Genomic DNA, 20748 nt, shown 5'->3' with positions numbered 1-20748 from the left:
TTCGAATTAAAGTATAGCTTTAATAATCGCTGTCGTCTGAATATTAGTTTTGTTCTCCCGCCCACCCCCTCTCTCTCTCTCTCTCTCTCTCTCTCTCTCCTTCTCTCTCCTTATTTTTTTTAAATCTTATTTTTCATAAGAATTCTTCTCGACCAGATTTCGTAATTCCTGTAAAATTGTAACGATCCAAGAACTGTAGCGCGATCCAACATTCTTATCGTTTAAAATTGTTCGCAACAAGGAGTCGTATTTCTGTAGAAGGATTGTTTTCCGTTATCTATGCGTAACGAAGATTGAAACGACAGAGAGAGTGGAGAACCAATAGTCGTTTGTTCGCAGTATCGTACGCCACGAGTTTATTTCTTTGAACAAATTCCACGATTTATCCCGGATAAATTGAAAGACACTGATCGAACAGATAATTTCCTCGTCTTGTGTTTTATACGCGTATGGAAATTCCCCTCGATTGTCGATAGTTTTGTTGGTTCGATGTTTCTACTACTACATATTATTATTATTATTATTATTATTATTATTATTATTATTATTATTATTTTTATTTTTATTTTTATTTTTATTTTTGCTATTAATTTTTATTTCCTTTTTTTCCTTTTCTGTCCCTCTTCTGTTTGTTATTTTATATGCGATTTTTTTTACGTTGTTCACGTCCAAAAGGCGGTTGTTTCTTGTCGCGAATCGATTTGCGAGTCAAAACGTGTTCAATATTCATCTCAAGTCCGTGTAATTGTTATTTAAACGGGTTAACAGCGATGCGATTAACGAAACAAAATCAAGCGGTCCAAATTCGTCGAGTTCTATTAAATCTTTTTTCTTTTCAGTTGCCTTAAAAGGAATGGGTTGCATCACAACTTGGTTCGAGTTCTCTTTAGCCGGAAGCCACTGAGGAAATTTCATCCGTTGTAGGTGAATCGTACTAAAATTGAATTAATCTTGTGTCGCGAAATTTTCTCCAATTTTCAAAGGCTCGAGAGAAAAGGAGAATACGAGGGTAGGGTCGATCTACTTTTTCCAGAGAAAAGAAATATAGCAAGTCGAATGGCTCGAAGTAGTCGCGAACACGACAATGTAAGACAACATATCGGGACACTGTACTTTGCGCAACTCGGTGCAAAGGATTGGACGAAAGATCTTATTCTCGGACGAGTGACCGGTTTCGTAATCATTTTGGCGATTGGTTACTTTTTCGTGCGTCGGAAGATTCGATTACCCACGGATTCCATTAGAAGAAATATAAGAGGGAAAATTGTGCTAAAAGTCCTCGACTCGGTGCGACAAGCGTAACGATTGACCGTTGCGAGCAGGTTACTCGGGTTGCCTCGTCGAAAAGTTACGATCGCATCGTTTACCGATAACCGCTTTAGCGCCGAGGAGTTGTTAATTCGTAGCGATATGCGATCGATCGATGAATATGGTTAATTTATTTTGTACAAATCGCAGGCAAACTCGACGACCGTATGTAAAACAATTGCTACTCGATATTCGTTGGCGAAACTCGTATAATTGTACGACGATGAATTATCTTCGACGATGAAGCGGTTAAAGAAATCGATTTAGTTTCATCGAAGGACTTTTGACAGAACCATCGAAACGATATATATATCACGGTTGGCGTTGTTGCACCGACGAGAGGCGTTGGAAGAGCCACGCAACGAACGCTCTCCGCTTTTTTGCCGTTTCTTCCCCTTCTCGTCTTCCCACTGAAATTTTCAAAAAAATTTTACGCACCGTGTGTTTCGATTCTCTTAGTCGGCATTGATCGATAAAAAGTAGAAAAATATAGTTTTACGAGCCACGTTACTATTAGTTAACGCGTTGATTTTCATCGAGACACTTGATCTCGTATCATTTCCAAACAAGACGATTCGTCATCGAATCTTGGTTGTTCGTCTTTCGTCTTTCGTCTTTCGTCTTTCGTCTTTCGTCTTTATCGGGATGATCGTTTTAGAGTTCCTACGTCCGTTCGAACGATCATTATATTTGTGATAGTCCAATCGATACGTACAATGAAACAAGTCCACCGCAATGCGAAAGATTACGTTATTCGTTTTACTTTATGCATTATCACTGTGCCCACTCGCAATTCTCTCGGATTTATAACCTTGCGATATCGTCGTTGTCGCTATTTGTGAACAATCGTTCACGTTGTCCAGGAATCGTTGCGAAACGTTTGGTCGTTCGTTCGAAATTGTGCGTCGCGAAAAAGCCGGTCTCTACTATCTCTTATGGCGGTCTAAACGGTTTTATACACCGATTGCGAATCCCTCGATGTTTTTATTCCTAACTCGTGATCGCGGTGTGATAAAATTGTCCGCGAAACGAGCAGAACGCGTTACGGCCGATAATTCTTCGAATCGAGTTTGGTTTTCGACGCGAGGTCGATTTCGAAGACCGAGGCGATCGTAACGATTCGTGTCGTTGTTACGCCAAGCGTGATCTCGAGCGCGTAAAATTTATCGAATTTTCCTTGAAATATGTTTTCGAGCTTTGTTCACCGCAAGAATTTCATCGTAAAACGACGGCTTGACACGGTTTACCGATCGTTGAAAATTAATTTCTACGTATTTTAGAACATAGTGCGCCGAAGCTGTACATCGATACAGCTATTGGTACGACAAGTTGCACGAATTCGAAGCTAGCCACGTTATCGTCATAATTTCCGTTCGAGAGAGTTACTTTACACCTCTTTGGTTTTACATCGAATCTATAAATAAAGGAACGATTTCTTGTTCGAACGTTCAATAAACGTATCTCAAGGAAAATTCAATTGGTTTTGGATACTTGGTTGCGCCGGTATCTCGGGATCGTGGCGACTCTCGTAAAATGGTCAAATTGTAAATCGAATTCCGAAAATATCGCTATCAAAAGGCATTCGATGAAAATGTTTCCTCAATTGGCAACATCTTCGAGTGTAATTTCCGATACGAGTCTCTTTCGTCGCTCGTATATTTCCATCGGCTTCGCTGATTTCTCGCATTCGTTAAACTATATTTATATTATTCTCGATTCGTATTTACGAGTCGTGTATCGATCTTGTCGGGTAAAATGTTGATGATCGTCGAGCAGCGTGTAACTCGATAAGAACGACGCTACGATGAAAAGAAAAAGAAGACGAGACGAAGCCATCTCGAACGTAGAGAAGAGAATTTCGAAGGAAGGAAAATCGGTTAGCACAAATTAAAGGAGTAATCGAAAATACGAGTGTACGGCCGCGAATGTTTGAAACCCGTTTACGGTGAGCGCTTTCCTTTCGCGTAATACATTCGTAATCGCCATTTTGCCATTTCGTACACGATCGACGACGCGTCGTAGGTTTAGTCATTGTAGCTTTTAAACGAGACGTCGTTGCGCACTCGTAAGGCAGTGATTTAAAAGGGAGGAACGATCACAGGCTTCGTTGAATCTAGTTAAGAGTAACGAATGGATTTTGCTACGGTTCGATCGTCGATTTCAGATTTGGAAAATATTTTACACAAGTTACAGAAGCTAAGAAAAAACAAATCGGCGATAATCGAGAGAGAGATACGTCACGTTCCGTATCGTTGGTTGATTTTTGTGCGAAGAGTTATTCGGGCTTGACGTTAAACGGTGTATCGTGATCTTTCGTTGTTGTTATTTTATTGTTTAAGCGTGATCATCGAAGAAAGGAAATCGAGACGGCAGAACGCCGCGCGCGGGCTCGTTGCGTAAATTCGGTTCGTTTGTTACGTTAACGCGAAGACTTTGAAGAATTTGTTTTAAAAATTCTGGTCCTCGAAACAGTGTTGTCTCGCAAATGTACAATAGTACCCTGTAACTGTAAAATGAATCGTTCCGTGCGAAACGAATTATCCAGCACCAGATTATGTCGGTAAAAGCAGTCGATGCTACATATTATTAAGGAATTTGCATCGCGGATAACGAGTTCAACGTCAAGTTCGTATTATTATTGTTGTTGTTGTCGTCGTTGTCGTCGTCGTCGTCGTCGTCGTCGTCGTCGTCGTCGTCGTCGTCGTCGTCATTGTTGTTGTTATTGTTGTTGACACATCGCGGATCAAAAACATTCGAATTATGAAAAGGATATCTCGGGCATTGAAATTTATCGTCTATGTACATACGCTTCGCACCTTTTGCCAAAAATGTTTAATCGATACAACCGATCGAAAATTGAAGACAATACGTGAAATATGCTCGGTAGTCGGGACAAAATCGACTGGCCCCTCGAGGATGATTCTCTCTCTCGCTCGCTCGCTCGCTCGCTCGTTGTCTCGTCCATCTGCCTCTGTCTTTGCGTTTGACTCTGTGCCTGCCATTGCTCTCTTCGTGCGAACGGAGAGACGGACAAGTTGGTGTAAAAGCAGAAATCGTGCCCGGTGTGATTTATAGCGCGAAGACGATCCTGCGCGGTTAGTCGAGTTTTGATCCGATTACAGTATCATTGGAGTGCGTAGGCGCGATAATATTTCCAGAAAAGCGGAAGAAACCTGGTTTTACGTCTCCGACGTCCGCGATGCGTTGAACGGTGGAATTTGATCGAGAATCGGGAGACGCGACACCGAACGAACAATAAAAATTATATATATATATATGTAACGGAAATAATGTCGATCGGTACGACACAGCGTCGTCGATATCGATCGAAACGCATTCTTCCGACGACTACTATCTTTTTCCATCTGTGATCGACGATTCTGTAGCATAATAATGTAAATAGTTTTTCCAGGAAGCACTTAGACTCGTGTGTCACCTGGCCAATGTCCTGTTATAGAGGAATGAAAAAGGCGCTATAGATATTACGGATTCTTATATTGTTACTTATATATACATACATACATAGATGCGCACGCGCGCACATGCATGCATACATCTCTGTGTATGTATATAAAGAAAATATTAACGCTAATAAATATTACTTTTACACGTAAGGCTTACGCTAAATATACACTCACGTGGACGAACGGGTGTTTGGGTTTGGACGCGGGTGGGGTGGGTCGGGGTGGGTTGGGGTGGGTGGGTCGAGTAGAGGATAACGAGATTTAAAAATATGTATAAAAAGAAGGAGAAAACGCGTAGGGTTTTTCTTTTCTTTTTTCATTTTTCATTTTTCATTTTTCATTTTTCATTTTTCATTTTTCATTTTTCTTTTTTTAAGATACATTTCGTAGACGAAGATTAACCCTCGACCACCTTTTTCGACGATACTTTTTCGTATTTCATCGACGACGTAACCGAGATCCCGTGTATTCGATTTCTTTCCTTTTTCCGAGCGTTCGACGGAAAATTTCATCGAACGAGAAAAGGCGATAACCGAGAGTCGTGTAAACGATTCCCCGTGGTTGAGAGTTAATCTTGCGCGCGTCGGTTAGGTTCAGCGACGAGCCACGACGAAAGAAAGCTTGGCTCGATCGACCGGTAGTCGCGAGCACTCGTTTCGGAGTCCCGAAAGCGAAAAGTTTCGCGCGTCCCGCGATAAATTGTTCGCGTACCGAACGCATAGTTTTACGTTACGCCGAGCGCGTTTCACGACGTTACTTTACGAGACGCTAATAAAATAATTATCACTCTACGGACAAAGTGTTCGTTCACGCGTACGTAAAATCGAAGCTTTCGGATCGTCGATGTATCGCGTCGATGAACGAATCCATCGAGGCGAAATGGACGACCGAAACACTCGGATTCGACGAGTTCGATCGGTGGGCGTCTCGAACTCGCAAAGGACGAGAGAGAAAACGAACGAAAGAAATATATTTTCAAGCGGAATCGAACCTCTGTTCGACTCGAAGGATAGAAAAGAAACGAGCGCGCAAAGTTCCATCGTAACGGGAGAAAATGTAGGGTACGGGTCCGGCGGGCGCGTCGTTGTTAACCGGAAGAGAGATATATTGGAAGCCGTGGAAGGCGACGTCGGCGAATAATCTGTCCCAAGCGTTGCGTTGCGCACCGCTCTGCGAAACGGTTGGAACGCGCGGCTTGAAAATTTCTGACGCAGCGACGCGTCGTTGCGTTGGCGATTTTCGAAACGGGCGCGAAACCACTCTCTCTTTTCGTTTCCCTCTTGTTCGCGTTTCTACGACGAGGAGCGCTCGTTAAAAGTCTAGGACTCTCGACGAAGAATAGAACCTAAATCGAACGAAACTCGAAGGAGTCTCTTTCCCCTGAAATTCATTTCGACCGAACATCGTTGCCGGTCGCGATCGTTAATTTCTTTTCCTTTTTCTCCCGCGTACGTCGAACGAATACGAATACACGATGTCGATTCAACGACGAAATTACTTTCGGCTTCGAGAATAATCGTAAACGAACACCGAATTTTCAAATTGTTTTCAAAACCGAGAAAATATTTCACTTTCATCATCGATCGGAAATCGATACACCGTAATCGATCTGCGTCTCCTTGTCGGCGTAGACTCGTATTCGACTATCGAAAGAAAGGGAAAACGAAAATTCGCGTGTCCCAAAGAGTTTTACGTAAAACTGCGCTAACTGTAGATCGATCTTGCGGAACGAATAATCGGCCATTTAGAAAGGTCTGTTTAGATACGCACGTAAGTCGAGAAAAGCGAAAAGTGATAAGTTAGCAGCGAATCGGCTACCGAACGATTTTCCAGGTTAGACGCGAAAAAGAAGGTAAGAGCAACGGAGTCGAGCAATCGACGCCAAAAGGTTGAAGAATGATTCGCGCGGCGCGAATCGTATCCGAGGCTCCTCGAGAAAGTCTGCTCGATCGTTTAACCGTCGTTTCCAGCAACGCGAAGGAAATCGTTTCTTTTCGACTCGGAGTTACGTCTCTCGCTCGTTCGACGGGAAATTCTTGGCAGAGTTTTCCGCGAGTGTTCGAAACGAGGTCGATAAAAGAAGAAGAAAGGGGGCGGGGGAAGGAAAATTTTGTTCGCGAAACGCGTCGCGACGGAAGAGAGCAGATTTTCGTTCGTACGACAGTGCCTTCGACTAAAATCGACTCGGAGACTCGCCGATCGATTCTTCGATTCTCGATAATTCTGCTCCCGAGCGGCGCACCTGCTGGATATTTATCGCGCGGAAAAATACCACCGTGACCCTTTCGCTCGATCTACGAGTCGTACCACGGTACCGTAAACTCCCTCGACGGAAACGTTCGATCGATTACCGTTCGGAGATAGCGTCCGAAGCCGATTTTTTACCATTTTTACGCGATGCGAATGGAAACCGACCACTTTGAAGCAGGGAAACGAGAAAGATGGGAAAGCGATAGACGCGAAGCATTTTCGAAATGGAATTTATTCGAATTTGCGCAACGGCGGTGCTATCGGAGACCACCGTCGCATCGACTCGATTTCTATCGAAACGAGTATCGGGTCTACCGTACGAAATTTTCTCGTTTCGTGACCGGAGAAACGTCGAAATGATCGCGAGCACGGCTCTTGAACGGTTCATCGATTAAAAGTGGAAATCGTTTCGAGACGACGACATTCTTGAAAACTCGTTTACGAGTAAACATCGAGAGAACGTAAAATCGTAAAACCGTAAAACCGTAAAACCGTAAAACCGTAAAACCGTAAAACCGCAAAACGTAATCGATATTTATCGGGGTTACGCGCAAGGTACGCAAAATTTCTTCACGTTACGAATAACCATGTTCCCTTCGGGTCCGCGTACCGTACCGTACCGTATCGGATGGGCGTACCTGCGCGTACTCGTTGCGAGCACGAGGGAGAAGCTTCGAAAACACGTCTCAACTGTTCCTAGTCACGATAATAAGCGACGGTATTCAACGAAGCAGATTCCGGCGCGCAACGAATTTTATTCTCGGGAACGAGTATCGCGTTGAAAATTGATCTCGAAGAGCGTGAAAGGGTTCGAACGGTGTCTCGTAAAGTACCAAGGTCCGGCGTCGAGGAGAATCTTTCGAGAATCGGACTTTTAAAATAAAAAGAACGGACAATTGTCAATGTCGACCGGGTTTTTCGTTCGAGGAAACGTACCGATGTATTTTTTCAGACTTAATTACGGGACGGACGCGCGTAGACGCGGGTAGAGGTTTTCTTACGATACGTGACCTACGACGATGATCTTTTTGCATCGAAACGAACAAAAAAGGAAAAAAGGAAAAAAGGAAAAAACGAAAAAAAAGAAGAAAAAAAAAAAAAACAAAACGAAACAAAAACCAAAAAAAGAAAGTGGAAAACGAAATAAAACTCGATAATAATCCTGCTGCGTCGAGTAATCTCGGCCGTGTAAATACGATATACATACGTAACGTAAGAGTATTATATACACACGAAGAAGAAATAGAAAAGTTGCGCGAGAAGAGAATGTGGTGTACGTTTGCGTGTATGCGAAAGAGAAGGTAAAATGAAGAAAAATGTGCGCGCGCATGCGTAGATACATATACACGCGCGCACGGAATATGTAAAATTTACATATTGTAGATGTAACGCATTGCCTAGGGATGTACGAGATAATACGAGTGTAAGAAAACGTGGCGAATCGAGGGTGTCGTGCGAGCGATCTCCGGAATTCTGTACGCGTAGAAAGGTTGTAACGTTTGCGAATGCATCGAATAAAGAGTAAAGAAAAAAGGAAAAAAAGGACAAAAAAAAGCCGAGCTGCGAAAGAAAAGGTCGTGTCGTTTTATTCCCCGCGTAGCCTTTACCGTCCACTTTTCCCTTTCCGGTGGTGTTTCTTGATGTCCGAACGGTATTCTTTGGTCGAACGCGCGAACGTTAGTTTCCGTCGTAACGTAGGAACGTAGCGCGCAACGCGATCGCGGGAGAAGGTAGGACCGTTGCTCCGTTCGAGCTCTCGAGGGACGATCGTCGCGTCCAATGTCCGATACCTGGTCCTACGAGTTATCGTAGAAAGAATGATTACTCGTTCGCGCGACCTACGGGTAAGTAGGCAACGGTTGCTTCGCAGCTTCCCTTGGAAAATTCGCGAAGCGCGAAACGTGATCGAAGTGAGTAAATTGGCTCGAGTTTCGGCAGTACGGGTAAGCTGGGTTTTCGTATCTCGCGATTTCGTTCGGAGCGCAAATTGAACGCGACGGGATTAAATTTCTTTAGGGGGAGAAAGAAACGAAAGGAAGAGATGGCTGGAGGGTAAGGAGTGCGTAACTAGGCGTGTAATTCCTTGGACCGGAACTACCGTGGGCCATGTGGTAACGTAGAGTTTGGTCGTAACCGTAAAGCTTGGAAACGCCGCTGGCGGATACGAGTCGACTTTCCGCCACTCTTTGCTCGAATAAACCATCATACCTAAATACTATCGGAACGGACAGGAATAACGAACGCGGTCTCGCACGGAACTCTTGTCCGCGATCGTATCGCGTTGGTCGATCGCGTCGAATATATCGAACTCTCTTTTGGCGTTTCCAATTTCGATACGCTCGAAAGATTGCGAGTTTTGTTCGGATTTCGAGGGTGTCGAGGTGTACCGTGTGCTCGCGCAAACGCGTTCGGTCGATCGTGGCGGTGGACCATAAGGACCGAGAACGGAGAAAAGTCGAAAGAAGGCAACGAAGCTCGAGTATCGTTATTTTATAATACAAATAAATACAAGTTCTTTATTTCGTCGCGTCTCAATTACACTATATCTTTGGTCGTATTGTTTCGTCGTCGAAGCGGGTCTCAAAAGCGCGAATCGTCGGCGTAACGTCTAGGTTTCTCGAAGAGGTTGCGCGGCTGACGTCCGAGTCTCGGAGACGGTGTCCACGGTAGTCGACGTCCCAAACGGGGAGCGAAAAGGGGTGGGAATATTTGCTCCTCCGCGTAGAGCTCCTCCCGATCCTTCGGGAATCGGTAGGAGAAGTTATCCTCTCCCGAGTCTCGTCCCAATCGAGGGGTGAATTGGGTCGATTGTCGTTTCTCTCCGCCTGGAAGGAAACTGGTCGATGTCGAACGATCGCGTTTACCGCGAGGTAATCGCGGCGATGGAGAAATCGTACCTGGAACGGTGACGAGGGCCCAGCGCCCGCCATCGAGGATGTTCGCGATCGCTTCGATGTCCGGATCGAGCTCGAATTTTCCGTCGGCTCTGCGTCGTCTTCCCAATCGCGGTCCGAACCACATGCCGCTGTTGATGCCTTGGGTGTTGCGTTTCGTGCACTTGCCCTCGGTGCACGAGCCGAACTCGTTGCCCGATGTTCCGTCGTTGGACGCGCTGCTCGACGATTCTCGGCCCTCTGTCGAGGAAACTCGGTTCGCGTTTTTAAACGCGTACGAACACCGTGGACGAAACTCGGCCTCGTTCGTAGAATCGTAGAAAACGAGCCAGAACGCGGTGCGACGCGACGCCTAGCGACGCCTACCGAGAATCTCGCAACGAACGATAGAGAGACTATCGTTTCGGTTTTTCTCGAACATTTTTTTTCGTAGCTCGATATCTCTTCGATAGTTCGAAAATCGTTGCGTCGCGTCGCGTCGCGTCGCGTCGCGTCACGTCGCTTCGGTATCGTTGGAATTTGATCTAAAGAACGTACCGTATTCGCCGTAAGCGTAGGATACGGAGTAAACCAGGCAAACCAGAGCGCAAACGGCGACGACGCGAGAGGGTGGAAACACGCTGGAACCGATCATTGCTTCTTCGAGTGAACAGTATCCCGAGACTTGGAACCACCGAATGACGTCGATACGGTCGCGATCCGTGGGTTTTATAGGGGCGCGAGCTACCCTCCCGGGTCGCTACCCTCCCGGGTTGCTCGCGTTCGTCCTCCTCCGAGACTATATTTCTCTCTTTCTTTCGATTCGGTTCGAGTGACCGGCACGAGGCGCAAACATCCGTCGCAGCTCGTCGCAGCTCGTCGCACCCCGCTGTGCCAGGGTGGCTCGCGGCAATCTCGACGGCCCACGAACCGATTCGTCTCAATTTCCATGCTCGTCCATACTCAATGAGCTCTTCCCGCCCTCTTCGAGCCCTCCGCGTTTCCTTCGCGAACGATACGAATCTACCGTTCGTTCGTTTTCAGTTTTCATATTTTTCTTCCCCGTAGCGATCGAACAAGGTTCGTTTCGCTACGAGCGTGAACGCAAACGCACCGACTCGATTTTGTAGCAACGATCTCTCTCCGTTACGCGAAGAATAAAAAACGCGGTGGAATCGGGAGGGAAGGAATCACCGAAGCGCCCCCGCGCATTTTCCCCTCACCGTCGAGCGAAAAGAATCACCCTCCGGGCGTTCCAGCGGACGGACAATCTGTTCTCGATTAAGCTTGTCAATTAGCCGATTCAATTTCGGGATCAACCGGATCGAGCCTTCCGCGCGGAAGGTCTGCCCCGTCGCGTATAAAAGATCGAGCGTGCTCGCCGAGCGACGCATTCGTGGCCGATGGCTCGACGAGAATCCGCTTCGATTACAACGCATCGCAACGCAACGCAACGCAACGCAACGCAACGCAACGCAACGCAACGCAACGCAACGCAACGCAACGCAACGCAACGCAACGCGGAATTTTTCTAACTAACCCAGCCCTTTTCGTTCGCGGCAACGATCTGGATTTCGATCCGAACATCGAAATAATAAGCGTCGCGCGTCGCGACGGTAAACCCGCGTCCCGATCGACGACCGTTTGTTTATCGAAATGCGCGTCGAGTGGCGATATATTATAGCCGCGTACGCGTACGCGTACTAAATACTCGTGGCGTATTTCCCAGAGCATCGTTTCGCGTCGTAAACACTCGTAAGATCGTATTTTCTTCGTCCGTCTCCCTCTCTCGCATCGTTCTCGATTACTTTTTTCGGGGCGTTCTACTCGGGGAAAAGCGGCCAAGAGTTCGGATCTTTCGAGTTACTTGGACATCGATCGACGAGAGACGAGGAAAGCTCGATCGATCGCCGCGGCGCGAACAATAGGATCGCGAGCGAGCGAACCGTTTCCGTTCTCGTTGAGCGAGCAGAGAGCAGAGAGGAGCGAGCAGCGAGCAGCGAGCAGCGAGCAACGAGCAGCGAAAGAAGAGAATCGCTCGGGCAATTAGAGGGCGGCTCGACACATGCACGGGTCAGTTTTTCATGAGACGGCTAAGTGGTCGTGTCGTAGTTAGTCGGTCGTGCTTCGACTTCTCGTGCGCGGACCTTCGATACTTGTCAAAGCAAACAAACGTCCGCTTCATGTTTTTTTTTTCTCCGCTCGCGTATACGTATTCGGCGAGCGTGGCACGCACACGCGTCCATACCCCTCGAATCGGTGCTCCGAAAATATTCCCACGTAACGACGTCTTTTGCTTTTGTTTTTCGTCCCCGGCGTTCGATGTTCGTGTACGCGTCGAAAGAGAGAGAGAGAGGGGGGGGGGGTGGGTGAAGGGGGCAGGGGGAGACGTTCAATTTTTTCGGAGCAACAAACTCGCGCGATGTTCGCTGATCGCGCGGTCTCCTTCGAAATCGATGCTCGCGCGATCGCATTTTCTTACCGTCGAGATCGAAGGAGTCTCCTCCGGTGTCGGCCGGCGTACGTTTCCGCGTACGTTTCCGCAAGTTTCGCGTACCTCGAACGTATCGCAACGTCGCGTCTCTCTGTCGATGGGACAGGAACAGGGAAAACAACGACAACAACGACGATAATTTAACGCCTAGGAGTAACGAGCACCCGGTTAACGCGGTTTTCTATCACGTTTCGACGAGAAAGCGACGCGATTCGTTGGTCGGTACCGAGAATAACCGAGTTCCTCGGATACCGCGGAGTGTTTATATCGTCGATTCGGGGTTCGGAAGTGTTCTGGGTTTCGTCGAGAGAAGAGTTTACAGAGCGGTACCGATTCACCTTCTCGCGAGAAAACACCTCGTGGCCGAGGTAGCGCGCGCCTCTCCCCTCGATCCCTTTTGCCCGGCTTTCGACGGAAAATTTCATCTCGGCCACCGAAGCAATCTCTCTCTCTCTCTCTCTCTCTCTCTCTCTTTTGTCGGTCGATCGGGAACGTTTCCGTTGCATAGCGTCGCGTCGCGTCGCATCGAAGAACGAGACGACTCGTTTACACCGTACAACACCGACAATGTCGTCAACGCGCGAACTTGTCGACGACGACGACGAGGCGTCCGAGAGAGACGAGTATTTAGTCTCGATCGATCGTTTACTCGATATCCGGTGGAACGATTTACGCTTTCGTACTCGAGAGGGTCGAAACTCGACGATTTACTCGGCGAACTAACGTAAAATCGACTCTGTTCGAGAGGCGCGTCGCTTCCGGATGGATCTTCTTCTCTTTGGATGCACGCATCGACGGCGCGACGAAATCCGAGACCGTCGCCACCGAACAATGCTTTCGCAGCGTGTAGCCGAGGAAAAGTCTCGGGATCCGAGAGGATCCGCTCGAAGCTCGACGATCGGTCGTCGAACGTTGTCGTTTCGATGAAAAAGGAGGCGGGACGCGATTTCGTCGCGCGAATCGAACCGACGACGGGATAGCGACGGACCGACGGAACGCGCGCGCTGCTCGAAACCGTTGTTCGATCGAAAGAATTCGCGGCTGCGAATCTCGCAAAGTCGCTCGCGTCGTTTCGAAACGGTTGACTCGTTTTCTTTCCGAAATCGCGAAACGCGAACAATTCTCGGGACCGAAGGACTAAATTTTCGAACGCGAGGAGCGCGCGTTAGATCAGCACCGTGCTCCGTATCCCGGCGAGAACGGCGAAAACGGCGAGAACGGTGCTTGAATTGGATCGATCTCGACGTGTCTGGTCGCCGCCGACGCCGCACCGTTTGTTCGGAAATAGATAGAGATCGGTGATTTTATTGCATCTGGCTGGCCTGCGATTCCTGCTTCAATTCGAGAGCCCACATGTGTTGCGGCCACCCGGTTCGTCCTTTGCTCTTGGACGATTCCTCGGACGCGAGGCTCGACACCGAGTGCAAACACGACTCGTTCTGCAACGAAAAGGAAGGACGACTTTTCGTATCGCGCGTTCGTTCGGAATCCCCCGTTTCTCCCGTTACTCGAAACATCCAAGACCTCGAGATCGCGGAGCTTTCGAAGCGTCCCCGGATACCTTTCCTCGAACGATCGAGAAACGCGCCACCGAGAAAGCTCCGCGAGCCCGATTCTTTTTCGAGGAACGAGCAAAGAGGCTCCTCGGTTCTCTTTTCGGTCACCAACCTGATTCGGTCGAGCCGTTTTGTTCCTCCTGACGTTCGAGAGGATCTCCGCGCGGAAAGTTTGCGGTTCGTCTCCCTCGTCGCTCTCGAGAACCGCCATCAAGTAGCCGATGTAGGAAGCGGCCAACCTCAACGTTTTGATCTTGGAGAGCTTCGTGTCCGCGGGAACGTTCGGTATGCAGTCGCGAAGATCCGCGAACGCGTTGTTTATGCTCTGCGTTCGTCTTCGCTCTTTCTTGTTCGCGGTGTTCCTCCTCTTGGGTCTGACCGTTACTCCGCTCTCCCTCGCCCCCTGTCGAAGGTGTTCCGGAAGCGAAACGTCCACCTGGCTCATCGACGAGACCGTCGAGTAATCGCCGTCCCTTCCGCGAACTTGCTGCTGCTGCTGCTGCTGCTGTTGCTGTTGCTGTTGCTGTTGCTGCTGCTGCTGCTGTTGCTGCTGCTGCTGCTGCTGCTGCTGCTGCTGCTGTTGTTGTTGTTGTTGTTGTTGTTGTTGTTGTTGATGATGATGGTGATGATGATGATGATGGTGTTGCTGTTGCTGCTGCGGCTGGTGCTGTTGTTGTTGATGCTGATGCTGGTGGTGGTGGTGTTGGTGATGCTGTTGCTGCTGTTGATGCTGCTGGTGCTGCTGCTGCTGATGATGATGATGATGATGATGATGACGATGGTGATGATGGGAGAGCTCCGGCCGGGCCGGATAGACCAGATTGGGGTAGTGTTGGCTCATCGAGGGGTGAGCGTACTGCTGCAGAGGGGAGTAGCCGGTCTCTTGAACGCCGATCTCTTCGATCAGGGGTGGCGTCGAGGCGGTAGGACTTCCCGCGCCGGAACTACCCCCGGAGATGCCGGAATCCGCGCCCCAGTACGTCGATTGGCTGTCCGCGTCGGGTGCGTGCAGCGGACCTGCACAGAAATGGTGTCGGTGGTTTTTCGCTCGCGAAAAGAAATTCGCGCGTTTCGTTTCGTGCGTGGAAGATTGTTGTTTCGAGGAGGTTCGTCGGCGAGGCGGAACGACGAGAAACGATATCGAGGATCGTTCGGCGAGGAGGCGGTCTCGCGAAACTCGAGCCGAGAAAGAGGATTCGCGCCGGCGCATCGCGGAGAGCTCGATGGAAAAGTCGAAGAAAATCGCGCGTTCGTTTCGTACGTTTCGTACGTTTCGTTCGTTTCGTTCGTTTCGCGATATTGGAAAGATCGGTCCGTGGAGCGAGTTCGCGAGGGGCGCGGGTGGAGGATCGGTTTCACCTTTGGTGGTAAAGTCGGCCGATCGTGGTCGCCGCTCGTCGAAATCTCTCGACTCGTCCGATCGAGCGAAGGGAAAGCGAATTGAAAAATTTGCGACTCACCGTAAGGCAACTGCGTGACATAGTTGCAGGGTTGATGCCACTGCGGATAGTAATCCGACTGCGCCTCGTAACCCCCCAACATCGTCGCGCTCGGTCCGCGACCTATTTCCTCGAATCGGGCCTTTTTCCCTCCGATTCGATACTCTCGGAACTCGTAGACGGTAGAACGTCGCACGGATCTCGAAACGAGAAACTTGGATCGCGCGCGCGCGCGCGTGTGTGTCTCTCGCCGCGACGATGCGTTTCCGGATGCGGTCCAAGCGCCACTGAGAGGAAGAAGGGCAATTTCGGCGACGCGTAGGTCGCGTAGGTCGCGCGGGTACGGAGAGCGCGCGTATCGCGACGCGTTGCCGCGGTGGGTGTACAGACCGGAGAGGAGAGGAGAGAAAGAGAGAGCGAGACCGAGAGAGGGACCGAGAGAGAGAGAGAGAAGCCAAGGGCGGAGCGCCGAGCGGTCTACGCCCACGCGGGCTTCCCTCGATTCGATCGGTAAATCGAACGGGGAATTCGGACCGCGCTCGCTCCTCCCGCTCGAATCGTACGTTTCGAAGAACAAAGAGACCGCGAACCGAAGATGGATATCGCTCGGGATTGCGAACTCGACCAACGCGTACTTTTTTCCTCCCGGTGAAATCTTTAGTTTTCAGCTCGAAACGCGGAGAAAAGCGGACGGACGCGTTTCTTCGAATCCTATTTTAAATTCGCGGCCGAGTTTTAATCTCGAGTGGCGTCGAGACTCTCGAGTGGCTCTCGATAAAGGTCGCTTCCACGAGCGGCGTAATTAGCGGCAAAAAGAGCTGAAAATAGTAGCGATCTTCGAGCGCGACTCGCGAGTGGCTTTATCTGCCTTTTTCCCAGGGCGATGGTTCGCCGGATGGCAAAAACGGTTCGTTCCGTCACCGTGGATCACCGGCGACCAGGATTCGCGCGAGAGAACGAACCTCCTCCGAGGACGATTTTCCGGGAACTAGGTTTCTCTCTCTCTCTCTCTCTCTCTCTCTCTCTCTCTCTCTCTCTCTCTCTCTCTCCCGGCAACGAAGACGATTCCGATCGGTGTCGGTCCCCGTTGAAACGCGACACCGTTCCAATTTTTATTAACCCGGATCGGGGATCTCGTTCCCTCGACAAGGAGCCACTGTGCGCCTCGTCCGTCTACGAACAAAAAGGGTTTGTTTATCGTTCCGGTAGCGAGAAGCGACTCGTCGTCGTCGTCGTTGCTGTACCTTTACGGACCACGGAAAATCGATCTCTTCTCGCGAAGAAGTCGCAGCGCTCGTAAATGGCGGAGTTGGTAAAAATTGGTCGATCGCGAAGGAAAAAGGCGTTGCACGGTCGGACGTCGACCTTGAACGGGTAAGGGAAGAAAAGAAAGGCAGGGGGGTGGAGGGGTTCTAGGCAGACTCGTTGGAGCTTTAAAGGGCCGGTCGTTGTTGGTTTCGTGAACGAACCCCGAGCGGCGGACGTAGTTTACGATATACAGAGGACACGTGCACGGGACGTGGTTGTTTACGTTTTGAATCGGTCGCGAGGGAACGCGGTCGAAATCGGGGTTGCTCGGTTTCCGAATTTCGACGCGCGAAACGAAACACCGCGCGAACTCGTCGTACTCGAGTAATCGACGGACCGGCCGAGATCGAAAACGATCGACGGTTTTATTTTCGGTTTTTCCGAACTGTTCGACGAGCGGGCGGATCGTCTCCGTCCTTTCTATAGAAGCTCCATTAATACTCGGTAACGCAATAAACTATATTTAGGGGGCGGCGTGGCGTACGCGTAGTACGATTCGATATCTCGTGAAAGGCCACATGGCCCCTGTGCTCGGTCGGTCGGTCGGTCGGTCGGTCGGTCGGTCCGTCGGTCCGTCGGTCTCTCTCTCGCACGCGCGCTCGCTCGTGCGCTCGCTCGTTCGCGTTCTCGTTGTCCCGGTCTCGGGCCTCGCGAGTACGTTTCTCCGTCTCTCTCTTCGTGGAACCGAACCGCGTTCACCCGCGTAACTCGCGCTCCTCTCCGAGAGATTAACTTTTAACGAGTATCGATCTCTCGGTAAATTGCGCGGCGAGCTCCGTTTCGTCTTTCCGTTCGGGATCGCGTTCGCCGAAATCCGTGGCGCGATCCCGGCCGAGCCCGCGAACGGAAAAACGAGGAAAGACGGCGAGGAAGAGGAACCGCGCGTCGTCGCGCGGAGCGTAAACAAATTTCGGTAGCTGCGCGCCGATAGAGCGCAGAACACCGCTCCGTTGTTTACGTCTGTCGGCCGTTTTCTCGAAAAAGTAGCCTACTTAACGGGAGGAAATAATAATCGGTGAACGCGTACCCCGGAAATTCGAGGCCACGAGACCGGCACGCGTTCGCGGCCGAAAAACTTGTTCGTCCTCGAGCAGGAGGGCAAAGATTCGGGATCGGGATAGCCGTACCGAGAAGGAAAGATTCGCGATCGAAACCGAGTCGCGGCTAAAACCGAGTACCAACGGGACCAATCGTCCGACTAAAAATACCTCGTACCGACTTTACGCGCCGCGTCCTCGATTTATCGGCTATTTCGAACGATTCGAGGTTCTCCGGACGTTCGTCGAGTATCGTTGCTCGTCGAATATCGCGAACCTTTTACCGCGACCCTCCTCGTTCGGCTTTATCGCCGGAAGCCCTATTAAGTGATTATCGCGGCGGGTAAAAGGGTAGGGAGGGCGCGCGTCGCGTGGAACTCGCGGATCGGAGTGGGAGAAAGCGGCTTCCAACCCCGTATCGGCGCAACTCGGTCGTCCAATCCTCGACTCGGGGGTGTAAGGGCGACGGCGACGGCAACGGCGACGCATGCTCGATCGGTCGGCCGCGCGCCACTGGGACGCGTAACGCCTAACCTCGTCGTACGCGATGCGCGATGCGCGATACGCGATACGCGATACGCGACGCGCGACGATACCGACTCGAACTCTCCTCGATCCTCGGGAAATGTCGAGAAAATTTCCACAGGAGACGCGCGGCCCTCCGGCGAAGCCGCGGTAATCGCTCGCCCGCCTCGCATCAAAGGGAACGAATTAGTCGTTTTCGTAAGTGGTTCTCCGATCGCGCGGCATTTTTTCTTTGACAGCGTCTCGAGGTCCGTCGAGAAGTTTCCGCGACGCTTACGACCAGACCGGCAGCCCGCCACTCGACCGATCGCTTTCTCCGCTATCTGTCGGAAAAACGGGCGGGAAAAAAATGGATGGTAAAAAATGGAAAGCCACGCCGGGGAGAAATAATTACGTCCGGAAAAGAGAAACGCGCGCAATTGCGAGGAATCCAGAGGCGGTTACTCCCTCGATGGTCGGTGGCTCGGTGGCTCGGTGGCTCGATCGCGAAAAGGGAAGGAAAATTGTAACGATTGCTCGCCGGTCGATCGCGGACACCGTGTCTGGTGACGTTCCGGTGTAGGGACCAGACGCCTTTTCTTATCGCCGACGATTTACCATATTTTTTTCCGTTCGACTGTTCTCCCGACTTCGTAACGCGCGTTTACGAGCGTTTACGAGCGTGACTCACCCGATCAGCGTTCCTCGACGATCCACCGAACGACTACCTACGTGGATCGAGCGCGTCCCGGCGTTCGACGAACGCTCCGCGATCCGAATCCCGACGCCTCGGTTTTACCGAGACCGGGACGGGTAAAACGGAAAACCGGAAGAGCGAACAAGCGGAAAACAGGTGCCGCGGCTCGTGTGTTCCACTCCTCCCTTCTCGAAGAAAAGTCCCCGGGGACGAATCCCTTTGACGGCGGAGGATACTCCTCGATGTTTGTTCGAGCCCGACCGCGAGATCGAACGCGATCTCGATCTCGGCGCACCGGAAGTCCCGTGAACGTTCAACTGGAAAATATGTTGTTATCGAAGGCTCGCTTCCGCGTCGTCGATCGTGTTTTATTTCGGTACGAGCGAGGATCGAGCACGCCGGTCGGTGCTCGTCGTGTTCGTTGCCCGCTATCGGCTTTCGAAACTGATTACGGGACGAACCGCGCGAGCGCAGATTCCCGCCATTTTGAACGCGATCGAGCGAAAAGAGTCGAAAACGACCAAAGCGCGAGAAAAAGAAAAAGCAGCGGCAACGGCAACGGCAGCCACCGTTGCGGCGGTGCCTCAACTACGCGTTAAGAGGGAAAAGAAGCCCTCGGTTACGCCTTCGTCTCGAATTACACTCGCGACGAGATCGACGGCGGTGGGCGTCGATCGATAGGATCTCTTGCGCGAAACTCGATACGCAAACTTTTTTACCGCTGGTCCCATTTACGTACAATTAGTATCGAGGTTGGAAAAATATCAGGGGACGCGAAAGCGGTGACCTTCGATTTCCTCGGACGTTGGAAATTTACGAGTTTTCTTCGACGCGGGTAGCCGAAAAAAAAGCACTCGAGCCTTTTCGTAGATGCCTCTTCGTGTTTCACGCTCGTGAGAGCCGTCCGGCTCGTCTCCTTTCTTGTCCCCTCTCGTTCGACCGACGACAAAGTTCGCAAAACGCGTCTTGCTCGGTTGGAATCTTTCCCCGAAGAAAGGAAAGGAAAGGAAAGGAAAAGAAAGGAAGGGATGGGAAGGGAAGGGAAGGGAAGGGAAGGGAAGGGAAAGGAAAGGAAAAACGTTGGAACGTAACGGTCGCGAGATCGTTTCGATCCGTTCGGGCGGTTCGGGGCGTTCGGGGCGTTCGGGCCGTTGGGGCGGTTTGCGCGGATTTCTCCTCGGTGGAGAAACGGTGGAGAAATCCACGTGCGCGCCAGATACGAACGATCGCGGACCTCGTCGGGTTACGGTTTATCGGGTTCCACGGGAACGTCGGGCGCGCGAACGAACCTCGAGGGAGGTCGGCGCCGTCGTCGCCGCCGTCGCCACCGATATCGCAAAAAGAGACGTCCCCGCGCATCGTTGTCCTGGAAATTGGAGAACGTCCAGCGGAGATCCTTGAAATTCGAGATACCGAACGGAAGCGAGGACGCGCGTTTTCCCATTGTTCGATGTTTACGGGCTCGCTCGTCCACGGGCTGCGAGACTCGCGGAAAGTTGGAGGTTCGCGTTCTCTCGACGAGCGGCCTTGGCTCGTCGCCGTTGTTTCCGCGCTAATAACCCGTGGAACGAAAAGGCGGCTCGCTCGTGGAGGAGGAGTAGAGTCGGTTTCGCGGCCTAGAGAGCGTAAATAAACCGTGGAAGAGAATAGGGGGGACCGAAGCTCGTTGCGGAAGAACGGTGGGTCTCGCTCGCAGATGTCGAGCACGCGTACGCGACGACGATCCGTTCGAAATTCGTTCCCTCTGTTCCTCGCGACGGGGGATCGCCGCCACCGCCACCGCCACCGCCACCGCCACCGCCACCGCCACCCAACCCA

The 20748-nt window shown here is 50.7% G+C and overlaps 3 protein-coding genes across 9 annotated transcripts in view; 1 reads left to right on the top strand and 2 right to left on the bottom strand.

The window, feature by feature from the left end:
* Positions 1-16393, top strand: part of Larp (La related protein) — a 37438-nt gene extending 21045 nt beyond the window's left edge. For 4 of the 5 annotated variants that reach the window (XR_012993639.1, XM_076323295.1, XM_076323294.1 and 1 more), the window contains exon 18: positions 840-4922. The gene's annotated coding sequence lies outside the window, so the exon portion shown is untranslated. Of the gene's footprint in view, positions 1-839; positions 4923-16376 lie in introns of those variants that run through there. The other variant, XR_012993638.1, reaches the window with a different exon arrangement.
* On the bottom strand, positions 9498-10692 carry Pban (pheromone biosynthesis-activating neuropeptide). 2 transcript variants are annotated; one of them, XM_076323304.1, is made up of 3 exons: positions 10454-10692; positions 9920-10156; positions 9498-9847 (listed from the first exon to the last, which is right to left on the bottom strand). In XM_076323304.1, the coding sequence occupies exons 1-3, from the start codon at positions 10548-10550 to the stop codon at positions 9603-9605; spliced, it is 579 nt and encodes a 192-aa protein (XP_076179419.1). In that variant the 5' UTR covers positions 10551-10692; the 3' UTR covers positions 9498-9602. The 2 variants fall into 2 exon arrangements, with proteins under 2 accessions (XP_076179419.1, XP_076179418.1); XM_076323303.1 differs by having other exon boundaries at positions 9498-10156.
* On the bottom strand, positions 13559-16408 carry Hand (heart- and neural crest derivatives-expressed protein). Of its 2 annotated transcripts, XM_076323302.1 has the most exons (3): positions 15406-16408; positions 14058-14962; positions 13559-13828 (listed from the first exon to the last, which is right to left on the bottom strand). In XM_076323302.1, the coding sequence occupies exons 1-3, from the start codon at positions 15485-15487 to the stop codon at positions 13694-13696; spliced, it is 1122 nt and encodes a 373-aa protein (XP_076179417.1). In that variant the 5' UTR covers positions 15488-16408; the 3' UTR covers positions 13559-13693. The 2 variants fall into 2 exon arrangements, with proteins under 2 accessions (XP_076179417.1, XP_076179414.1); XM_076323299.1 differs by lacking the exon at positions 15406-16408 and having other exon boundaries at positions 14058-15280.
* Positions 16409-20748: the final 4340 nt, after the last annotated feature.

Source organism: Ptiloglossa arizonensis, chromosome 11 (assembly GCF_051014685.1).
Source record: "Ptiloglossa arizonensis isolate GNS036 chromosome 11, iyPtiAriz1_principal, whole genome shotgun sequence".
NCBI classification, from domain to species: Eukaryota; Metazoa; Arthropoda; class Insecta; order Hymenoptera; family Colletidae; genus Ptiloglossa; species Ptiloglossa arizonensis.
This window is presented reverse-complemented; position numbering and strand designations above follow the sequence as displayed.